This window comes from Hyla sarda, chromosome 1, assembly GCF_029499605.1.
Source record: "Hyla sarda isolate aHylSar1 chromosome 1, aHylSar1.hap1, whole genome shotgun sequence".
NCBI lineage: Eukaryota > Metazoa > Chordata > Amphibia > Anura > Hylidae > Hyla > Hyla sarda.
This window is the reverse complement of record NC_079189.1, coordinates 329,684,843-329,709,290: the sequence shown is the minus strand read 5'-3', so window position 1 is coordinate 329,709,290 and position 24,448 is coordinate 329,684,843. Positions and strand designations below refer to the sequence as shown.

Sequence of the window (24,448 nt, the reverse complement as noted above, 5' to 3'; positions counted from 1 at the left end):
TATTTACTTTTAGGTGCTGCTCTGCCAATTGGCAGGGGTCCTTGGTGTCATCAGTGGAAGATTTTAAAAAGTACAGTATGATGCATTTTTTATAAAATCTAAAACAGAGATCATGTTTTGTATTACATAGCATCAGTGACACACCACACATTATACCCCAGCATCATCACCAGCCCTACTACCATAACAAGCAGGAAACAAGTGCCATGTTTGTCCTGCGCTGCCCCTTTCTTGTACTGTGTGGTAACAGAAGAAGGTAGTGACAAAGGGGGAGATTTATCAAAACCTGTGCAGAGGAAAAGTTGACTAGCTGCCCATAGCAACCAATCAGATCGCTTCTTTCATTTTGCAGAGGCCTTGTCAAAAATGAAAGAAACGATCTGATTGGTTGCTATGGGCAACTTTTCCTCTGCACAGGTTTTGATAAATCTCCCCCAAAGAGCCAGTCAGCCACCCACGGCTAGAACAGCCTGAGCAGCAGGCACACCCGGACTGCCTGGGACGCAGCACAGAGAACAGCACATTAACTACCAGGACACCAGGAGCAATCAGCAGCTCCAAAAGCAATGGGTGACAATTTGTGTGGTCTGTATTGTTTAGCAGTGTTTTTTAGGTGTGGCCTCCACATATTTTGGTGTGTGCCAAAAAAGAACAAAATAAAGTTTAAATTCCATAGGTTGGGGTATGAGCTATATAAATGTGCAGGGCTTAAAGACAGAATTTGGTGAGACATTGTACACATGCACCATTTTATTACCCCCTTTTGTGATTTCCCCGTAGACACAAAGGTTGTCAAATATGGTTATATGTCCCCAAATCCCTATTAAATTATATTCTCAGACATTACAGCCTGATATATTAGATAGGGGGACCTCGGATCCCCCTCCTGCCCAAGCTACATTTCATAGCTGTCATATTCTGTGTTTTGTAATAATGCAGAGCATTTTACATTTATAAGCAAAATACTTTTTAAATGAATGTCATAAAACATAATATTAAGAAGTCTTTAGTGTCCTACATAACCTTTATGAATCCACAACCTTACGTGAGCGGTAGAATTTGGCTCAGTCCCATGAAAACATCTGTTCCCTTTGCAGGTACATTGAGAAGACCTTTTTCTCTGTTGGATTCAATGTCTAACCTGTGTGCCCTTTCCTGATGGTTCGCCCAAATCATACAACTTGTAAATCAACTTATGGACTGACAACAGCAGGTCCTCTTCCCCTTTGCCTTTCATGGGCAGTCAGAGTAGAGGACTGCTGTGAGGACTACTTCCATCATGTCATCAAATGAGAAAGTGTGGGGAAGGTGCCTGAAGGAGACATCTGTACAATTCCCACAATGGAGTCACTTTAAAACACATTGACAGATGCATCTGTCACACTGCACCTTCAACTAACCTGATAGACGATGGCTTGGCGTATTAAAGCTTTCCACCAATGTCTGTAGTTCTCTCACGTTACACTTGTAAGCCTCTTCTATGGACAGTTGGCATTTTTTGCTCTGGTTGACAGTAAGAAAGACATTACATTTTATAGTTAAATATAAAGCAAAGCAATCTCTTTTTGCATTACAGCTTGCATTATGTTATACTTTTGGACATATGACACTATCGCTCATTAAAAGCTCTTCCTGCTTAACCCCTTAAGGACCCAGCCAATTTTTAGTGTAGGACCCAGCCATTTTTTGCACATCTGACCACTGTCACTTTAAACATTAATAATTCTGGGATGCTTTTACCTTTCATTTTGATTCCGAGATAGTTTTTTCGTGACATATTCTACTTTATGTTAGTGGTAACATTTTGTCGATACTTGCATCATTTCTTGGTGAAAAACTCCAAAATTTGATGAAAAAATTGAAAATGTAGCATTTTTTTTTTAACTTTGAAACTCTTAGCTTATAAGGAAAATGAATATTCCAAATAAATTATTTATTGATTCACATATACAATATGTCTACTTTATGTTTGCATCATAAAGTTGACATGTTTTTACGTTTGGAAGACTTCAGAGGACTTCAAAGTTCAGCAGCAATTTTCAAATTTTTTACAAAATTTTCAAAATCTAAATTTTTCAGGGACCAGTTCTGTTTTGAAGTGGATTTGAAGGGCCTTCATATTAGAAATACCCCATAAATGACCCCATTTTAGAAACTGCATACCTCAAAGTATTAAAAATGACATTTAAAAGGTTTGTTAACCCTTTAGGTGTTTCACAGGAATAGCAACAAATTGAAGGAGAAAATTCTAAATCTTCATTTTTTACACTCGGATGTTCTTGTAGACCCAGTTTTTGAATTTTTACAAGGGGTAAAAGGAGAGAAATCTTCCTAAAATTTGTAACCCAATTTCTCTCGAGTAAGGAAATACCTCAAATGTGTATGTCAAGTGTTCTGCAGGCTAACTAGAGGGCTCAGAAGGGAAGGAGCGACAGTGGGATTTTGGAGAGTGAGTTTTTCTGACATGGTTTTTGGGGGGCATGTCATATTTAGGAATCCCCTATGGTGTCAGAACAGCAAAAAAAACAAAAACAAAAAAACAAACACATGGCATACTATTTTGGAAACTACACCCCTCAAGGAACGTAAAAAGGGGTACAGTGAGCCTTAACATCCCACAGCTGTTTGATGAAAAAAAGAAAAATACTGTTTTTCCCCAAATTTTACATTTTTACAAGGGGTAATAGGAGAAAAATTATCCCCAAAATTTGTAACCTCATTTCTTCTGAGTGTGGAAATACCCCATGTGTGGATGTCAAAGTGCTCTGCTGGTGCACTACAATGCTCAGAAGAGAAGAAGCGCCATTGAGCTTTTGGAAAGAAAATTTGTTTGGAATGGAAGTCAGGGGCCATGTGTGTTTACAAAGCCCCCCGTGGAGCCAGAGCAGTGGACCCCTCCACATGTGACCCCATTTGAGAAACTACACCCCTCACAGAGTTTAATAAGGGGTGCACTGAGTATTTACACCACACTGGCGTTTGACAGATGTTCAGAACAGTGGGCTGTGCAAATGAAAAATTACATTTTTCATTTTCACGGACCACTGTTCCAAAAATCTGTCAGACACCTGTCGGGCGTAAATGCTCACTGTACTTTTATTACATTACATGAGGGGTGTAGTTTCCAAAATGGGGTCACATGTGGGGGGGGGGGGTCGGTCCATTGTTCTGGCACTATGGGGGCTTTGTAAACACACGTGGCCTTCAATTCCGGACAAAATTTTCTCTCCAAAACCCCAATGGTGCTCCTTCTCTTCTCTTGTAGTGCACCAGCAGAGCACTTTACATCCACATATGGTATATGTTCTTACTCAGAAGAAACAGGGTTTCAAATTTTGGGGGGCTTTTTTCCTATTCTTTCTTGTGAAAATGAAAAATTTTGGGTAACACCAGCATTTTAGTGAATTTTTTTCTTAATTTTTCCACCCAACTTTGAAGAATTTTCATGAAACACCTGTGGGGTGTTACGGCTCACTATACCCCTTGTTACGTTCCGTGAGGGGTGTATGTTCCAAAATGGGGTCACAGGTGGGTATTTATTTTTTTTGCATTTATGTCAGAACCACTGTAAAATCAGCCACCCCTGTGCAAATCACCAATTTAGGCCTCAAATGTATATAGTCCGCTCTCACTCCTGAGCCTTGTTGTGCGCCTGCAGAGCATTTTACACCCACATATGGGGTATTTCCGTACCCAGGAAAGATTGCGTTACAAATTTTGTCGGTCTTTTTTCTTCCTTTTACCGCTTGTAAAAATAAAAAGTATGGGGCAACACCAGCATGTTAGTGTAACATTTTTAATATTTTTTTACACTAACAGGCTGGTGTAGACCCCAGCTTTTCCTTTTCATAAGGGGTAAAAGGAGAAAGAGACCTCCAAAAATTGTAGTGCAATTTTGAGTACAGAAATACCCTATATGTGGCCCTAAACCGTTTCCTTGAAATACGACAGGGCTCCGAAGTGAGAGAGCACCATGTGCATTTGAGGACTGAATTAGGGAATGCATAGGGGTGGACATAGGGGTATTCTACGCCAGTGATTCCCAAACAGGGTGTCTCCAGCATGCCTGGACAGTCAGTGGCTGTCCGGAAAAGCTGGGAGCTGTTGTTTTGCAACAGCTGGAGGCTTCGCTTTGGAAACACTGCCGTACAATACGTTTTTCTTTTTTTTTTTTTTTTTGGGGGGGGGGGGGGGGGGGCGGATGACGACGACAGTGTAAGGGGGTGTATATGTAGCGTTTTACCCTTTATTATGTGTTAGTGTAGTGTTTTTAGGTTACATTCGCACTGGCAGAGGTTTACAGTGAGTTTCCCGCTAGGAGTTTGTGATGCGACAAAAAATTTGCCGAAGCTCAAACTTCAAGCAGGAAACTTACTGTAAACCTGCCCGTGTGAATGTACCCTGTACATTCACATTGGGGGGGGGGGGGGGGGGGGTCAAACCTCCAGCTGTTTCAAAACTACAACTCCCAGCATGTACTGACAGACCGTGCATGCTGGGAGTTGTACTTTTGCAACAGCTGGAGGCACACTGGTTGGAAAACCTTCAGTTAGGTTCTGTTACCTAACTCAGTATTTTCCAACCAGTGTGCCCCCAGCTGTTGCAAAACTACAACTCCCAGCATGTACTAATCGCCGAATGGCATGCTGGGAGATGTAGTTATGCAACAGCTGGAGTACGCCACTACAACTCCCAGCATGCCGAGACAGCTGTTTGCTGTTTGGGCATGCTGGGAGTTGTAGTTTTGCAACATCTGGAGGGCTACAGTTCAGAGAGCACTGCACATGGATCTCCAAACTGTGGCCCTCCAGATGTTTCAAAACTACAAATCCCAGCATGCCCAGACAGCAAAATGCTGTGTGGGCAAGCTAGGAGTTGTAGTTTTTGCAAGATCTAGAGGGCCACAGTTTAGAAATCACTGCACAGTGATCTTCAAACTGTAGCCCTCCATCTGTTGCAAAACTGCAAATCCCAGCATGCCCAAACAGCTGTCTGGGAATGCTGGGAGTTGTAGTTTTGCAACATCTGGAGGGCTACATTTTAGAGACCACTGTATAGTGGTCTCAAACTGTAGCACTCCAGATATTGTTAGGCAACTCACCAGCTTCCGTAGGATCCAGGGAGCCGCATCGCCATCCTCTGCTGCCGCCGATCATCGCTGCCGAGCGTCGCCTCCGCCGATGGGCAAGTGGACTTCCGGCGCCGGTCCCTGTCGGTTTCCCCGTTCTGCTCTGCCTATTGTGGGTGGGCAGAACGGGGAATCTGAAAGTTAACCCCCCTGCCCCCGATCTGCTATTGGTCGCCATAGACCCGTATGACCCAGAATAGCCACAAATCGCCGGTGTGAATTCACTGGTGATCGCCGACATTGGGGGAGTGGGGGGGGGGGGGGGGTTCGTTCTGATTAACCCCCCCCCCCCCCCTGGGCATTTGCGCAAGACGCGTGCTGATCGATATCAGCAGTCACCCCGGTCTGATTATGTTGCATCCTGTTGTTCTTTGGATCACCTTTGAAAGTAAATATGGCCATATCCAGTACATAGGACAGCAGATGTCAGGGAAGAAAAGCACCGGACATGTTGTCAGACAGTGGCTTTCTCTGCTTCCCTTCAGAACATAAGCATGCTGGGCTGAGCGTGTACGTGATTGGGGACAAATATTGGACACCCACTGTATGTGTATGGTTAGCTTAAATGGGCACAGTCACCTGTCATGGTGTTGGACAGGGACATGTCAAAAGTGTTGATTTGTGGGAGTGTTCAAACCCCCACTAATCGGGAGAACAAGCCAGAAGTCTGCACTCAGTGTGTTCTTTCCAGTCTCTGTTTTATGTGATTTAGACCCACTCTCAGTATAAGTCTATGGAGCGTGTCTCTTTCAAGTGATACAGAGCAGGAAGAGGAGTGCGTGGCTGTGCGGTCTTCTTCTGGCTCATTCTCCTGATCGGTGGGGGTCTCAATACTCAGACTCTTACTGATCAAAACTTTTGACACATTGCTAGAACATGTCAAAAGTTTTTTAAGTGACAAATACACTTTTTGACTACTTAGATGGAAAGAAATTTAAAAAACAGAATTTTTAATTGAATTCAAAAGCATGCCCTATGGCAAAGAAAGAGCTACTGAGGTTGGATAATCTACAACAGCCTGCAACAACCAAGACCAAGAAAAGACCGCCCTGCACATCTGGAGAGTGTCAATGATGCAAAGTTCAGCATGACTCCACTGATCTAGTGGAATGTTCCCCAAGGAGGAGTCCCCTCTCAATGAGCAACCAAATCCATAGAAAATTAAAGCCTTTAGGCTGGAAGACAATCTGAAACCATCAGATAAAGAGGAAGGAGAATACGAGGGATAGGAAGAACTATAAAGGCACACTGTTTGTATTTGGCTGCTTTCACACCACGTTTTGTACATACGGGGCAAACCGGGCGCTCCCGTACCCCAGCCAGATCAGCCCGTGACTCCATTTACTTTAATGATCCGACCGGAGTCAAACGGTGACTCCGGTCGGCTCAGTTTTGACCCATATGCAGTTTCCTGACCAGACCTAAAACCGTAGTAAACTACGGTTTTAGGTCCGGTCCAAAACTGCATACGGCAATCAATAAATGACATGTTCTACTGAATCTTTTATCACAAAGAAATATATCTATCTGCTCAGCTCTTCATGCTCTATAACATGATGTTGGTAGATTAGACAATAAATACTACAATACATCTGCCAGTGTAAAACTGCCCAAAGGAAGACAGTGACATAGTTTATAAGGTTGAAAAAAGACCAGAGTCCATCAAGTTCAACCTAGAACCCTAATGAGTCCCTATTGAGTTGATCCATAGGAAGGCAAAAAACCCTCCTACTAGAGGTAAAAATTCCTTCCCGACTCTAAATATGTCAGTCAGAATAAATCCCTGGATCAACGTTCTGTCCCTATTGATACAGTCCTGGGTATAAAAATAGATCACGGAAGAGATCTCTGTACTGTCCCCTGATATATTTATACATAGTTATTAGGTCTCCCCTAAGCCTTCTTTTTTCTAAACTAAATAACCCTAATTCTGATAATCTTTCTGGGTACTGTAGTCCTCCCATTCCCCGTATTACCATGGTTGCCCGTATTTGAACCCTCTCCAGCTCCACTATATCTTTCTTGTACACTGGTGCCCAGTACTGTACACAGTATTCTATGCGTGGTCTGACTAGTGATTTGTACAGCGGTAGAAACACTGCAGATGCTCCTCCCTTAAACCAAGAACTATAGCAAGAAGCATTAGGGTCATTTTCTGAGATTTGTCTCTACTTTGCAACAATGAAAAGCCAACCACATGGCACTGGGAATTTCGGGAGGTTGTTGCAGAAGGAACATTTGTTTTTGTTGATGTATTATATTTGTAAATATTGATTTTACAATATTATAAATATTGATTTTAAACATTATTAAACAGCACCTGTCACAAAACCATATTTTCTAAACTAACTCAGACTATATTCCATAACTACTCCTAACACCCCTCCTACCCTTAAATTTTTTTTCTGAGCATTAAAAAGATTTAAAAAAAAAAGCATACCTTTCCCCTTGCTCACATTGTGTGAGCTCCTGGCAGGAGAAAGTGGGCGTTCCCCAGCAGGCGCAACATCACTGAAGCCTGCGAGAGTTGTGTCTTGCCATGCCCCACACGCACTGCCAGGCCGGAAGGAGACCAAACCAACTGTTTGACTTACGGCAGGGAAAGCCACCTAATGGCCATTTTTTCAATCAAATTAAAACATAAAAGGTTGAGAATTTTAACAGCAAGTAAATAGCATATTGTCTTATAATTACATAAGGAACAATATATTAAAAGTTTAGTTTGGTGACAGGTACTCTTTAAGTAAGGGCCAAGTTTATAAATGTAACTATATTTAACAGTTTTATACTGATCTTTGATTTTATCAGAAACGGCAAACATAAACCGCTCAGTAGCATTTACCTTTTCAAGGTCCTGTTCCACTACGGCCAAGCTTTCTTCAGATTTCTTTAATTTTGCAGACAGATCTGTGATCATTTTGTTTTGCTTCTCTATTTCCACTTTAAACTCATTCACCATATAGGAATATTCTTTCTCCAATCTGGAATTCAAATGAACAAATAAAAACTTGATGTACAAGATCTTCACAAAAATCCTAAAGTGTGAAGTATACTGCATAAGATATCAGCTGCATGTGTATATTATTATTATTTATTTTTTCACATTAACATTTACTGAAAATACATTTCCAGCTAAATTCTAAAAATTCCCTCAGTTGCCCACTTGGTCTCCAGACCAATCACCAGCTATCACTGTGTGCAAAACAAAAGCAGAACTCGCTGAAGAGGAAAGACCTTCATTCCAGCCTCCACTGAAGTCCTGCTTTGCACCATGATAGTGAGATCAATGGTATGAGGTCACTGGAACACCTATAGCTGTGGTCTAAAACAGCCTCCATAAACTCTTACTTAAGGGGAACCTGTAAATAGTCATGTTAGATTGACAGTTGTGTGCAAGTGTGCCTAAAGAGAGAGTTGTCAATTACTAAGTAGAACCATTCACAATTAGATATTTACATGAAATGACAAGATATCCTGGAACCTTTCCCCCAAAAAATGGATATACATCAATCTGCTCATCCTGCTCTAACATAATGCACTCATCTATATATTTTTTTTAGTATAGGGAGGCCAATAGTGGCGGGGATAGGATCCCCCAGAGTACCTTTCGAGTTATATCGAGTGGTTGATAGCCCCCCTGCTGAAACACATCCCCACGTATGTGAGATATACGGGGGGTGTGATCTTAGTACTTGAAGGGTTTGATTGGCAGCCAGGATTTGCATTGGCATCGATAGACGTGGAAAGCCTGTATACCCGCATCCCTCAGGATGCGGGTATACAGGCTCACAGGGATACTAATAACAACTTTCAGTTTAATTTACAGTGGTATAACCAAAAGTCTGGGACAGCGATGGGGAAACCTATGTCCTGTTCATTTGCAAATATTTTTTGAGCAATGTTTGAAAAAAATTACAGTTTCACATCTCTAAATCCCTACAACCGCCACATTAAACTCTTGTTACGATTTGTGGATGACCTTTTCATTGTCTGGGACGGGTCCAGCGAGCAATTCAAGAGTTTGTCTCCTATCTTAATGACATTACTGATGTTAACATGAAATTTACCTCTATGTTTGGAGGCAACTCTCTGGAATTTCTCGACATTAAAATAGATATAGTGAATGAGCACATAATAACATCAGTTTTTTGGAAAGCTATTTCTCTGCTCCACTATAAATCCTCCCATCCCCCTCAAGTGAGGGACAGTATCCCATACGGCCAACTGGTCAGTTTGAAAAGGATTAACAACACAAAGTGATTTTGAGAGGCAAGCTGATGAACTAGAATCCAGATTGGAACGCAGGGGTTACCTCTAGGTAGTTTGTGAGCAAGCTAGAAGTAAAATTAATAATGTATCCAGGGAAGAACTGCGTGAGGGACCTAAAACCAAGAGAGAACCAGGAACGTGTGTTTTTTTTTATTTAAAAACACTTATTTGAACAGCACACTCAAAAAAGCCATACTCAAACTGATGCAGATCTTAATTCTATCACTAAAGAAGTTCCCATTATTACACATAGAAAAAATAACACTATCCGCCTATGGGTTCTGTGTTCCCGGTGTCTATCAGCTTCAACATTGTGAATTGTATTGTCTCGTTAGTGCATTTTCCTGCATTGGAGGGGCTTTTACCCCGCTAACTTTGCTACATGATTGTATCCCTTGTTGTTGAAATTTTTGGAAAAACTTAAATGGGCACTGTCACCAACTTTATTTTTTGATATGTTGTAGTACTTATGTACTACAACATATCTCTAATATATTGTAATTATTATTATTTTTTTTTATTATCAGGGTGAAATTTATGTTTAAAAACCGGCCACTAGGGGTCACCATACTCTACTGGTGGTCTGCCTAGCCTGCCTGAAGCCTCATGGCCGTGTGTTGTCCTCGCATAACCACTGCTCCTAACAGCTTGGTAATAATGGCCTAGATGGGGCTTAATTTATTAAAACTACCATCCTGCTTCTCTCAGTCTAGTGAAGTGCCACTGTTAAAGTCTGTTAACTGGGCAAAATGTCTTTGAGTGTGTTCTAGAAAAATGTCTAGCAGTCAATGTTCTCTTACCAAGAGGTACACTACCCACAAGCAGGCCCGTCGCTACAGGACAGGCAAACCAAGCAATTGCTTGGGGCCCCGAGCTGGCTGGGGCCCCAGAGCACAGCCAGTGTTTGCCTGTCCTGTAGCGATTAACAATCCTGCTCTTGAAGTTTGTGTCCCGGGACCCAGGCACCCAGTCGAACAAGAGGGCCCCTGAATGTCTGACATTTTTTTTTAAATAAACTAATTTGCAGCTTTGGAGTTCTTCTCACCTCACCACAATCATGTTCCCCCCACCCCCGCTGCACTTGGTATCTTCCCTCAGCCCGGACTCTTCTCTCAGCCTTCAGCCGTCTGAGCAGGAGGAGGGGGAGGAGAGAGCTGTGAGGAAAGGAGACCGCAGAGGCTGTACAATATGGGGCCTGACTACAGTAGGTGTCCCTGCATATATGTGTGTATATATATGTGTGTGTGTGTACATATGTGTATGTCTATGTATTGTGCCTGTGTGTGTGTGTTACTACTGTGGATGACTATATGTAAAGTGCACTTGTTTATCTATACCAGTGTTTCCCAACCAGGGTGCCTCCAGTTGTTGCAAAACTACAACTCCCAGCATGCCCAGACAGCCAAAGGCTGTCTGGGCATGCTGGGAGTTGTAGTTTTGCAACCTCTGTAGGCATACTGGTTGGGAAACACTGATCTATTCTATCTGTGTGTGTATGAAGCATGTATATAGTATGTAATGTGTACAGTATGTGTGTGTGTATGAAGCATGTATATAGTATGTAATGTGTACAGTATGTGTGTGTGTATGATGCATGTATATAGTATGTAATGTGTACAGTGTGTGTGTGTGTATGAAGCATGTATATAGTATGTACTGTGTACAGTGTGTGTATGAAGCATGTGTATAGTATGTAATGTGTACAGTATGTGTGTGTGTATGAAGCATGTATATAGTATGTAATGTGTGTGTGTGTATGATGCATGTATATAGTATGTAATGTGTACAGTGTGTGTGTATGAAGCATGTATATAGTATGTAATGTGTACAGTATGTGTGTGTGTATGATGCATGTAGAGTATGTAATGTGTATAGTATGTGTGTATGAAGCAGGTACAGTATGTAATGTGTACAGTGGCCCTCATTTACTAAAGGAGAACCAACGTTTTTTTCTCGGTTATTGCGCCCAAAATTTGGTCGCATCCCGCGTGCGACCAAATCTGCGCCCAAAATTTAGGCGCTCGACCTACATTTTCAAAAACACTCGGAGAGTTAAATTTATCCTACAAAATGGGCGTGGTTTACTCAAAAATGGGCGTTAACCCGACAAAATGGAAAAATCACTCGGAGTAATTGTGAAATCACTCTGAAAAAAGTGTGATTTCTCAACTCTGAAAAACCGACAGCCCAGGGGTCGAGTGAAAATGGAAAAATGGAGTGTTTTTGAGGAAGGGACAGATAACCATTGTGGTTCATGATTAAATTACTTGTTTTATACTTTAAAAGCATTTTTAACCCCTCAACGCTTTTAGGATTAAATTATGTAATAGATTTTTTTTTTTTTAACTTTTGGGTTGTTAACCCATTAACAATCATGAATGTAAAGTTACCATACATCCTTGTGCAGAGTAACTTTACTTTAATTTATTTATTTTTTATATTCTTTTTCCAGTGCGACACTTTTTATTCCCGTGCGACAGAATTTAATATCGTGCAACAGAATTTAATAACGTGCGACACAAAAAAAAAACTGGCACATGCGACAGATTAGTAAATCACAAGGAAAAAAAAAAACACGAGTACACTGAAAAAAAAAAACCTAACCGACACTCCAGTCTTTGTAAATGAGGGCCAGTGTGTGTGTATGATGCATGTACAGTATGTAATGTGTACAGTATGTGTGTTGTGGTGATGTACAGTATGTACTGTGTACAGTATGTGTGTGTTGTGTGTATGATGCATGTACAGTATGTAATGTATACAGTATGGTGTGTGTGTGTGTATGAAGCATGCATGAACAGTATGTAATGTGTACAGTGTGTTGTGTGTGTGTGTATATAATGCATGCAGTGGCAGATCCAGGGGGGGGGGGGGAACGGGGCAATTATACTGCACCTAGTGTGGGGGACTATACTAATGGGGAGAACTATACTGCATCTAATGTGGGGAGAACTATACTGCCCCTAATGTGGGGAGAACTATACTGCACCTAATGTGGGGAGAACTATACTGCACCTAATGTGGGGAGAACTATACTGTACCTAATGTGGGGAGACTATACTGTACCTAATGTGGGGAGAACTATACTGCACCTAATGTGGGGGAACTACAGCCTAATGTGGGGCAACTATACTGCACCTAATGTGGGCAACTATACTGCACCTAATGTGGGCAACTATACTGCACCTAATGTGGGCAACTATACTGCACCTAATGTGGGCAACTATACTGCACCTAATGTGGGCAACTATACTGCACCTAATGTGGGCAACTATACTGCACCTAATGTGGGCAACTATACTGCACCTAATGTGGGCAACTATACTGCACCTAATGTGGGCAACTATACTGCACCTAATGTGGGCAACTATACTGCACCTAATGTGGGCAACTATACTGCACCTAATGTGGGCAACTATACTGCACCTAATGTGGGCAACTATACTGCACCTAATGTGGGCAACTATACTGCACCTAATGTGGGCAACTATACTGCACCTAATGTGGGCAACTATACTGCACCTAATGTGGGCAACTATACTGCACCTAATGTAGGGAAACTATACTGCACCTAATGTAGGGAAACTATACTGCCTAATGTAGGGAAAATATACTTCCTAATGTAGGGAAACTATACTGCCTAATGTAGGGGAACTATACTGCCTAATGTAGGGGAACTATACTGCCTAATGTAGGGGAACTATACTGCACCTAATGTAGGGGAACTATAATGCACTTAATGTGGGGGAACCATACTGCACCTAATGTGGGAGAACACTGCTAGCCTAATGTGGGGGGGGAACTGTGCCGCACCTAACGTGGGGGGAACTGTGCCGCACCTAATGTGGGGGGGGGGGGGAACTGTGCCGCACCTAACGTGGGGGGGAACTGTGCCGCACCTAACGTGGGGGGGAACTGTGCCGCACCTAACGTGGGGGGGAACTGTGCCGCACCTAACGTGGGGGGGAACTATGCCACACCTAACGTGGGGGGGGAACTATGCCGCACCTAACGTGGGGGGAACTGTGCCGCACCTAACGTGGGGGGAACTGTGCCGCACCTAACGTGGGGGGAACTGTGCCGCACCTAACGTGGGGGGAACTGTGCCGCACCTAATGTGGGGGCCTCGTATCGACGTTTGCTCACGTCGTGCTCCCAGCATTCAAGGGCCGGCGTTACTACGGCCTGACGCCGGCCCTAGAGCATGACATGCGTGAACATCAAGGGGGGGGGGGCCTCCATGTCCATTTTGCTGGGGGCCTCCATGTCCATTTTGCTTGGGGCCCCCAAATTCCTTCAAACGGCCCTGCCCACAAGTAGCTTGAGAAAGCCTTTTTATAGAGCAGTAGGGAAAGTGTATTTTAGTGGAAGATTGTCCTTATCAAGTCTTCATTTGTAAGTAAGATTGTAGGGCACATCATGCATTACATTAACATCCCATTTCGTTTAACGGGAACCATGCACTGCTTCAATTTTACCTGTGGCTGAGCTGGAGTTCCTGGTTAATGCAGATTAATGCTGATGCTGGTCATCTAACCAGTGGGACACCCTGTGACAGCTTATTTTTGAGGACAAATCCTTTAAACATTTTTTTTTAAACTTACTTGGCAAGTTTGTCTGCCAACTCTTCTGCGGTAGCCTTTTCTTTGTTATAGGCTTTTTCCACTTCTCTAAATTGACTTTTTATAAGGTCTAAATCAGATTGGGTTTGTGCCTGGCTGGCCTTCTCCACTTCTAATGATCTTTCGAGATCCCGAACATGCAGCTGTGAAAAAAAAAAAAAAAAAAAAAAGGATTTTATTATACAGTGTACCCAGTAATTCTTTAAACATTTTAGAATAAAAACAAAAGCATTGAGAGACAGCATGTTATTATTAGGTAATTTCCTAAAAATACTGTTAATTTACTTTAGCCAGCAGTAATATAGTTTTAAAGGCAACATGTTTTTAGGGTGGATAGAGGATTAGCACTACACCTACAACTACATAATAATTTCCTCTTCTCTAACCTTCCATTAGTTCCCAATTGGGTGACATTGAAAACCAAAGAGACCAGTAAGAGATCAAAAATGTGGCCTCAGGTTTCTGTTCTGTATATGCCTCCTTTGCCCACACTTTTAAATCAGTCATGGACACATATTAGCCCCATTCATCGAGAATAATAGGCATTTGCATTTCTGACACGCTCTCCCAAAGTCACTTATTTGGAATGTTTACTTGAAATGCAGACTTAACAAAATGTGTTGCAGATACTGCATTAACCGTAGTGCCTATTTCTATTAAAAACAATGGGGCATCAAAGTGTGCGCTGAAAAACATTGTGTACCCAGCTAATGTGGTACCAGTCCTTTATCTATTTCATGAAAGTTACGATTAAAATGTAATAAATTTTACTGTGTTGTATCTCATAAATGACTTTAGGGGTGAAAAAGGGTGCAAGTATTGAAATATGAGAGGTATACTATTTATAAGGTTGTAGTAAGAATGTCAGCCTTTTCTAATTAGTACAGCGGTAGTCACTGAGATTAGAGAGTTACCTGGATGATTTCAGAGTTAAACTTGGACTCCAGATGTGCTGCTCGCTCTGCTTCAATGCTTTGTTCAAGTCTCTTCACTCTCTCATTAAGGATGTTCTGAAACAGATTTTGCCTCTTTAATCAATGTAAATAAAATTTCCAATGACAGGTCAGTAAATAATAATTGTACTGAAAAGAGGTTCTTCAGCAGAAAAAGTTTGCATAAGGCTAGGATCACACGACTATTGGTGCCTGCAAGGCAAGAATATGGTGGGAGACTGTCAAAATGACATGCCGACGCATCAGATTTTGGATAGGCACAGTCCCAATTCATTTCAATGGCCTGAGCATAGACAGCAAGTGACCATGTTTGGGCCATTTTTTCAAGCTTTGTCTCGCACTGAAAAGTGCTGCAAGCCATGTTTTTCAGTCAAAGCCAAACTTTGTACATGCTTGGGAAATGACTAGAATGAACCAGAATGAATGGGGCCCTTGTTTGTCCAAGCACATACACATCAGGTTGTCTTACGACAGTTTCCCAGGAATCCATGGAGGCACAAATTGTGGTGTGAACAAAGACTTATACATAACAGTACTTACAGACGCTCTTTAAAACAGTTGAGTAATTTCGGTCAATCAAGCTCCCCTTACTCATAGAAAATGGGTCCTGCAGTAGCTTATATGTGTATGCTTATACACGAGAATACATCCTCCTATGTAAATTATTTTACATATTTAAAGTACACTTAGAGGTTCGTAACCTGAAGAAACCCATGTGTATCAATCTTACTGGGTTAGGTTGTCTGAAATAGTATTCCTCACTGAAAATAACTGTTATTTGCCCTATTCCGTCATATGAATTTATATGAGTATCATAGACAATTATTGTTTAGGATCCGATCATACATTACACAATACACAAGAGCATAGCATTTAGCCTATTACAGTCTATAAAAACTGTAAGGCAATGCAGACAAATATTTCCATAACACAAAAGGTCTTTCACTCGAAAGACTGTTCACACCACGGGAATGACCCTTTTCCATATATTGTTCAAACAAAAAATAAAAAAATGTTGCCTGTTGTATCATGACCAGTTTAGTTACTGTACATAGGTTCCTAAAAATGGTGACTTTATAGGGAATAAAGATACAACTAGATTTCCCACAAGCAAGGTCATCCAGGTTTTTCAGTTTCCTAAAAAAAACATACCAAGTGAGCAATGCCCTCACAATACTGCTCCATAGAACAGGAAGCAAGTGCTCAATTTCCCTACAGCACAGCCAAAGTTGTCAAAAAAGTAAAAAAAAAAAAATGCTATAAAAGCAGTAAATGAGTGTTTATTGGCATGTATCATGTTTGTCAGTATTAGCTTATAAGGCTATTTAATGTATTAATGTTGCTTCTCATTTTAATAAGGTGCAAACAAAAAGATCAACCAATCTGAACAGGACATCATATGGACAGGTTGGTCACCTAACAGCATGGATCACCTAAATTATGTATTCAAAAAGGGTCGGGCAAAGGTGAACCCCTAAAAAAATAGGGAGTAATACAATGAAAGAATTAAATGACAGTATTTTCCCCCATAAAATGTCAGTGAATAAATAGATTCCAGCCGTGACATTGTATTTATTTGACTAGCCCGGTAGGTACCAAAGAAAAAATGGGTGTTCAGTAAATAATACCTTTACACATCTTAGGGTGGGTTCACATTACGGTTTGAGCTTCCAGGAACCAGATCTGGGTAGGGGGGGGGGGGGGGGGAGCTAGACGCTCCCGTATGTTATCTCATTATGTTATCTCATGTTATATCATTCACATAGTGACTCCGGTCGGCTCATTTTAGCCCTGTATCAGGTTTTGTGGCCGGACCCAAGACCGCGGCATACTACGGTTTTAGGTCCGATCAGAAAACCAGATACGGGCCAAAAATGAGCCGGAGTCACTATATGACTCATTGAAATGAATGTAATACGGGCCGGGTCCAGCTGCGATACGGGAGCGCCCGGATCCGTTTCCCGTAGGCACCAAACGTAATGTGAACCCAACCTAACTGAAAAGATGTTGACAAACAGTAAGCTTTTGAGATTCTGCATAAAAAAATCTGCATGAATTTATAGCCAATACACGTCAATGGATTCTGCTGTCCCATACACACACAGCAGAATTTCAGTTGCTAAATTTCCGCTGCAGGAATTCCATTGAAGTGAATTGGCTATAAATTCTTGCAGACATTTCCTGCAGCATTTCATGCAGAATTCAACGCCTTAACCAGTTGCCATCTAAGGACGAGCCCACTCGTCCTGAGACGGCAACCCTTGTATGGCGCGTGCTCCCGACTCGAGCCCGAGCCATACCGGCCGGCCTCTAGCTGATTCCTGTAGTTGGGGGCCAGCGTTAATAGTCGACATGCGGCGATTGCCGCGGCCGGCTATTAACCTTTTAGATCGCCACTGTCAAAGTTTACAGCGGCATCTAAAGGGACATTTAAACCATTCCTGGTGGTCTAGTGACCAGCCCTGGTGGTGTACTGCTGAGGTAGCCAGAGAGCTTACCTCTCCTCCTGTGCTGGCTGCTGCACTGTGAATGATAAAGCCTGGCAGGACCAAGTTTTATCAATCGGGCACAGAGCACACAGATCAATGTGGTTCTATGAAACCACATTGATCTGTATGAGGAATCTAATGATTCCTCCTAAAAGTCCCCTGAGGGGACTAAAAATGTAAAAAAGAAAAAGTTGGATAAAAAGTAAGAAAAAAAAAATTGTTTAACTCTCCCCCTTTTCCCAAATTCCATATAAAAAATATGTAACCATAATAAAAATAAACATATGTGGTATTTTGCCGCATGTGTAAATGTACGAACTATAAAAATATCATTAATTAAACCGCACGGTCAATGGTGTAAGCGCAGAAAAATTCAAAAGTAAAAATAAGGCATTTCTGGTCACTTTTTAGGTCATGAAAATTTTTTTTTTTATAAAAAAGCGACCAAAAAGTCCGATCAATACAAAGATGGTACCGCTAAAAACTTCAGATCACGGCGCAAAAAATTAGCCCTCATACCGTTATTTTCATCGAAAAATTTACTGCATAGAAACGATTACAAAGTTACAAAATTGTGTTTTTTCTTCAATTGTGTCGCACAATGATTTTTTTGGTTTCGCCATAGATTTTTGGGTAAAATGACTGATCTCATTACAAAGTAAAATTGTTGGTGTAAAAAATAAGCCATCATATGGATTTCTAGGTGCGAAATTGAAAGGGTTATGATTTTTAAAAGGTAAGGAAAGAACGAAAGTGCAATAACAGAAAAACGCTTGGTCCTTAAGGGGGTTAAAGATACGCATTAAAGATACAAATGAAAAATAATTGGCATTCCAAATTATCTTGATATTCGTGTCTTCATTTGCAGTCCATGAAACAACCAAATGTTTGATGGATTTCAAATGAGGACAAGTGTGCTGCCTTTGCAATGTATTTTACATGCTTGGTACTCAGTAGGGTCTGTACCTTTAAGACCCTCCATTTTCTTGAAGCCTAGAGGCGGGCCTTCTCTCTAAAGCCTAGGGCTAGCCCCGCCACGTCTCATTCATTCCAGCTCCAGCTACCACAGTGATAAGATCCACAGGACTTCTCGAAGCTAATACAGACTGCAAATCTGATAAATAAGAAAGCCTGTGAGTAAGGTTTTGTTAGTTAGCCTGTGTAGAGAGATGCTAGGCATTTGTAGATAGATAATGTGTGTAGTAAGTGTGTAGTAAGTGAGCACATGTTAGACGCTATGCATAATGTAAGGCACTTGAATAGCCATGCTTATATTTGTCTTTTATATGTTTGTTTTACCACTTTCATTATATCTCAGTAAAGATTACATCAGTTAAGCAAACCAGCGTGTCTTTCCTTGAGATTCTGTATAAACTTGATGTGAAGCTGTCTACTTAAAACAACACACACAGAGACATTATAACAAGAATAGCAAGATAGTTTGGAATGCCAATTATTTACTTCTTCAGGTCTCTTCTTTGGCATGTAACATAGTAACATAGTTCATAAGGTTGAAAAAAAGACCAGAGTCCATCAAGTTCAACCTATAACCCTAATTAGTCCCTACTGAGTTGATCCAGAGGAAGGACAAAAAACCCTCATACTAGAGGTAAAAATTCCTTCCTGACTCCAAATATGGCATCAGAATAGATCCCTGGATCAACGTTCTGTCCCTATAGATCTAGAATCCATAACCTGTAATGTTATTACTCTCCAAAAATGCATCCAGACCCCTTTTAAAATTATTTTACAGAGATCGCCATGACCACCTCCTCAGGCAGAGAATTCCACAGTCTCACTGCTCTTACAGTAAAGAACCCCCGTCTGTGCTGGTGTAGAAACCTTTTTTCCTCTAAACATAGAGGATGCCCCCTTGTTATAGATACAGTCCTGGGTATAAATAGATCATGTTCAGAATATTTACCTCAAGCTCCTGCTTCAGTCGGTTTTCTCTTTCCAAACCAATGGCGATTTCACTCTTTTGTCTCTTCACAGTATCCAGATAGCTATTCTTCTCTATATCAAATTCTTTAAGTTTTTGTTGCAGCTCTTGGATGATCATGTTTTGTTTCTGAGGACAAGAGATTACACCATACATCACTACCTTATGGACACAGGCAATTTGGGGCTTAAATGGACTGTCCTAAAACTGTATATCGCATTGAGCTCTGAATTATGCACCCAAGGCTATAGTTCTGATTGTTTGTGTATAGTGTAGATACCTGCGTGTGTGCTTCCAGGCTGTTTTTTTCTGATGAAAGCACATCCTGTTCTTTCTTGTATATCTCAATCTCAAAGTCTCGATCCTTCAAATCCCTTTCAAGATTCTTCTGTGCCTCTTGCCAGCCAAGCTGTGTACTCTGGAAACTTTCTTCTATGGTGTGCATCTTGCTTTGGAGTTCATCAATTTGTGCTGGTTAAGAAACACAGATTCTTTGTTCCAGTTAACAGTCATACATTTTCTATATTTGGATTTTTTTTTAAAGTCAACTAGACCACTATAAAAAGCAGAAGTATATTTAGCAGTCAAGCATTAAGAATTTAATACACATCAAGGAAAAATAACCAAGAAAGCTAGATGTCAGCAGCCATGGATAGTTGTCTATGGGATTGGCCTTGATTAAAAAGGATGCACGATTAACATGCAGAATGTGATTTCCTCCGCTGTGAACATAAAATACATACACAAATCCCCCCAAAAATAAAACAGTATTCCGTTCCATCAGCAAGTCACATGACCTGCAAAAGCCCCCAATTTTGCACTTCGGTGATATCCTGACCCAATCACTGGACTTGCGCATACCACATACTGATGGCAATCATGTGCTTCTGTACTGAAATCTTCTCTGTAGCCAGCCTCATCAATATACAGCACAAGACCACTGAGGCCAGTAGTGACATGGATTAACAGTCACCATCATTGCTGCAGACACACAGACATAAACCCAGTGCAGAGGACTGGAGCAGTGGTGCTGGATGAGGTAAGAATTAAAAAAGAAAGTATTAAAGGGGTACTCCGGTGGAAAACTTTTTTTTTTTTTTTTTTATCAACTGGTGCCAGAAAGTTTAACAGATTTGTAAATTACTTCTTTTAAAAAAGCTTAATCCTTCCAGTACTTAATTTCCTCTGTAGTATTCAGCAGCTAATATTTTCTTTTTGGAACACAGAGCTCTCAGCTGACATAATGACCACAATGCTCTCTGCTGACATCTCTGTCCATTTAAAGAACTGCTCAGAGTAGGAGAAAATCCCCATAGCAAACATATGCTGTTCTGGACAGTTCCTAAAATGGACAGAGATGTCAGCAGAGAGCACTGTGCTCGTGATGTCAGCAGAGAGTACTGTGTTCCAAAAGGAAAATAATTTCCTCTGTAGTATTCAGCAGCTAATAAGTACTGGAAGGATTAAGATTTTTTAATTGAAGTAATTTACAAATATGTTTAACTTTCTGGCACAAGTTGATTTAAAAAAATAAAAAAAAAGGAGATTTTTTTATGCTTACCGTAAAATCTCTTTCTCGAAGGATCTATTGGGGGACACAGACCATGGGTGTATGCTGCTGTCACTAGGAGGCTTGACACTATGGCAACAAGAAAAGTTGGCTCCTCCCAGCAGGGTATACCCACCCACAGGCACCTGAGGTAATCAGCTTTAGTCCCAGAGCAATAGGAGAAGACCGACAGGTCAAGAGAAAACCACAAACTGTCTGAGCAATCAGAAGAAAAGGCAACTGAACACACCTTCAGACAGATAACTGAAATAAGAACACCAGAAAAAAGGGTGGGAGCTGTGTCCCCCCCAATGGATCCTTCGAGAAAAAGAGATTTTACGGTAAGCATAAAAAAAATCTCCTTTTCTCTATCGGCTCCATTGGGGGACACAGACCATGGGACGTACCAAAGCCGTCCCTTGGGTGAGTAAGGAATCAGACAGGTGGATGGTTGGACCACCGTCGTCTGCAACATCTTACAGCCCAGAGTAGCATCAACTGATGCGAAGGTATGAATCTGGTAGCACCTTGAGAAAGAGTGCAAAGACGTCCACGCGGACACCTTACAGAACTGCAAGGCCGAAGCCACGTAGCCGAGGGCCCAGGATGCCCCGAAAAACGGGTGGAATGAGCCAAAACCCTGAAGGGTGGGATCTTCCCCTTGCAGCCGTAAGCTCCCAAAATGGTTGTCTTGTCCAACGACCACAACAGGTTGTGGAACAAAGGCTTCCAGGGATGAGAAGGGGCCGTAAAAAAGGACGGTAGGACGATGTTCTCATTGAGATGAAAAGGCCAAAACCATATCAGGTACGAAGGACGGACCTGGACGGAAAACAAAACAACTTGTCCTGGTATACAACCAGGAAGGGAGAACGGCAGGAGAGAGCTGCCAGCTCTGACACCCTCCTAACAGAGGGAAGAGCAATAAGGAACGCCACCTTCCGGGGAAGGAGGCAAAGAGAAATGTCCCTGAGAGGTTCAAAAGGGGGGCCTTGCAGGGCATCTAAGGCCAAGTGCAAGTCCAAAGGGAAAAAAAGGGGACTGATAAGGAGGGGCAGCTTGTGCCACTCCCTGAACTAGGTTCGGACATGATAATTGAACACCAGAAAACATTGAAAAAGAATGGAAACGGCCGAACCTTTGACCCCTAAGAGAGCTGAAAGCCAACCACGACCAGAGAAAAAGGCTGAGTTTCACACCAACAGAAATAAGACCGCCAGGTATGGTGGTAAATCTTGCAGAGGAAGGCTTGTGTGCCCTCATCATGGTGCGAACCACTTGGGAAGAGAAACCGCAGGTCCCCAGAACCGCTGTCTCAACTGCCACACCGTCAAAAGCAGAGCCGGCAAATAGGGGTGGCACAGGAGACCTGCTATAGGAGGTCTGGACGATAGGGAAGGTGCAGAGGTAAGTAGTTCAGGAGCCTGACCACGACGACGTACCACGCCCGCCGGGGCCAGTCTGGGCCACGAGAATGGCGGGAACGCCCTCTGCTGTGAGTTTCCTCAGGACCCCGAAAAGAGAGGAAGGGGAGGAAACAGATAAGGTAGGGCAAAGCCCGACCAATAAACAGATAAGGTAGGGCAAAGCCCGACCAAGAGAGAGGAAAGCTTGGTTGTGGTGGGACGTGCAGAGGTCCATGCCTGGAGCACCCCAGAGGTCTGCAAACACCTCCGGATGTAGGGACCACTCGCCTTAGATGACTGAGGACCGGCTGAGAAAGACCACATCCCAGAGACGCCCGGAATGAAGAGCACTGAGATAGCCGGAAACCCGAGTTCCGCCCAGAAGGGAATTTCCCAAGAAGCAAGCAAAGAAAGGATTGCCCTAGGCCCCAACATGTTGAGGGGAAAAGGGCTTCTAGAGGGACCAAGGCCCCAGACCAGCCGGTCCTTGAAAACACCTCCCCAGCCAGACAGACTGGCAGGGAGGGGCAGGAAGGAGCGCCCCTAAAAAGCAGGGGGGGGGGGAACAAAGCCACCATAGAAGGGACCGACAAGACTGTCGAGAGAGAACAATCTTGCGGTCGAGAGACAATGGAGACCTGTCCCACCAGAAGAGAATCACCAGTTGAAGAGGTCGGTGATTAAACTGGGCAAATTGCACGGCCTCCACGGCCGCTGCTAACCGACCCAGGACATCCATGCAAAAAAGTGAATGGAAACTGGAGCAGGGTGCCTAAGTCATCGGACTCTTGATAAGAGAGTCAGCCGATTGGTCGGCTGAGTCGAAACAGGCAGAGGCGGCGTCGAACTGGAGCGCCAGGAGAGCGGATGGATTTGTCCCGATTGACCATCCAACCGAAGTGAGACAAGGTCTGGAGGTTGAGACTAAGACTCTCCAGGATCTGGGCCCTGGCTGGAGCTCTGATCAGGTGGTCGTCCAAGTAAGGAATCACGGAAACAACTGTTATCCATAAAAGGGCTATCACAGGCGCCAGGACTTTGGTAAAGGTCCACGGAGAAGTGGTCAGACCAAAATGGAGAGCCACAATAGAAAATGACCGTCCGGAACTGCAAAGCGGAGGTACCGCTGATGACCGGAACAATGAGGCATGCTTGATGTCCACTGAGGAACGAAAATTCCCCATGAACCAGGGACGCCAACACTGAACGGAGAGACTCCATTCAGGATGGGAAAGCAGAAGATGCTGGCTGAGATACTCAAGAACCAAGATTGGGCGAAGAGAAACTCTTTTCTTGGGGACCACAAAGAGGTTGGAATAAACCTCGAAAATGCTCCCCTGAAGGAACCGGGACAATTACTCCCTGGATAAAAAAAAAAAAGGAGCTGGATCCTGAATGTGCATGGTCCAGGCATCCCAGAAGAGTAAGAGGTGACCAACCACCCGAGAAAGGTCGGCGGGTGGGGGCGATCCTTCAGACCGAGGAAGGCCTACGGGTGTCTGATGGGGCCGCAAAACATCCGGAACGGATAGCCTACCTCCGGGAGGGACAGGTCCGGAAGGAGGAAGCCGGCTGGACTCTTTGTTGGTACCAAAAAAAAAATCCACACAACCCGAAGGAGGACTTACGACGGAAAACGGTTCTGTGAGCCTTATCCAGAGGTAATAAAGAACTCTTTTCCACCCGTCGCCTCACTTCCTGAAGGCGGCATCCACATTGCAGGCTTTAAGCCACATGGAGGGACGGTGGCTACCAGGTAGCTTGTGGCAAAGGCAGCACAGTGGCTGCGCATGGAAGCAGAACACAGAAAATCTCCAGCTGCGGAGCATCGGAGAGCTAGATTAAATAAATCCTCCAGAGGGATCTTGAAGACTACCCTGGCGGAGATGGGAGACCATACTGAAAGGGCCCTTGACACCCAGGCCGAAGCAAAAGCAGGAAGATCCTGCTGTCTCAAAGGAAAAGTTTGCCAAAGTCTCCACCTTCATGTCCGCTGGATCCTTGAAGGCAGCTGCATCAGCAAACGGCCAGGTAGGCGCCTTAGAGAGGCGGGAGACTGGCAGATCCACAGTTGGAGAGGAGGTCCACCG

General features: G+C 42.9%; 1 protein-coding gene across 2 annotated transcripts in view; it reads right to left on the bottom strand.

Annotated features, from left to right (window-relative positions):
• Positions 1–24,448, bottom strand: part of CCDC171 (coiled-coil domain containing 171) — a 120,726-nt gene that overhangs the window by 73,529 nt on the left and 22,749 nt on the right. For both annotated transcript variants that reach the window (XR_008843905.1, XM_056519593.1), the window contains exons 5-10: positions 19,684–19,874; positions 19,386–19,532; positions 14,934–15,029; positions 14,002–14,162; positions 7,971–8,109; positions 1,401–1,503 (exon numbers count right to left, since the gene is read on the bottom strand). Coding sequence is in view for 1 of the 2 variants with exons in the window: in XM_056519593.1 (XP_056375568.1) it covers positions 1,401–1,503; positions 7,971–8,109; positions 14,002–14,162; positions 14,934–15,029; positions 19,386–19,532; positions 19,684–19,874 (837 nt within the window). In the remaining variant the exon portion in view is untranslated. The remainder of the gene's footprint in view (positions 1–1,400; positions 1,504–7,970; positions 8,110–14,001; positions 14,163–14,933; positions 15,030–19,385; positions 19,533–19,683; positions 19,875–24,448) is intronic.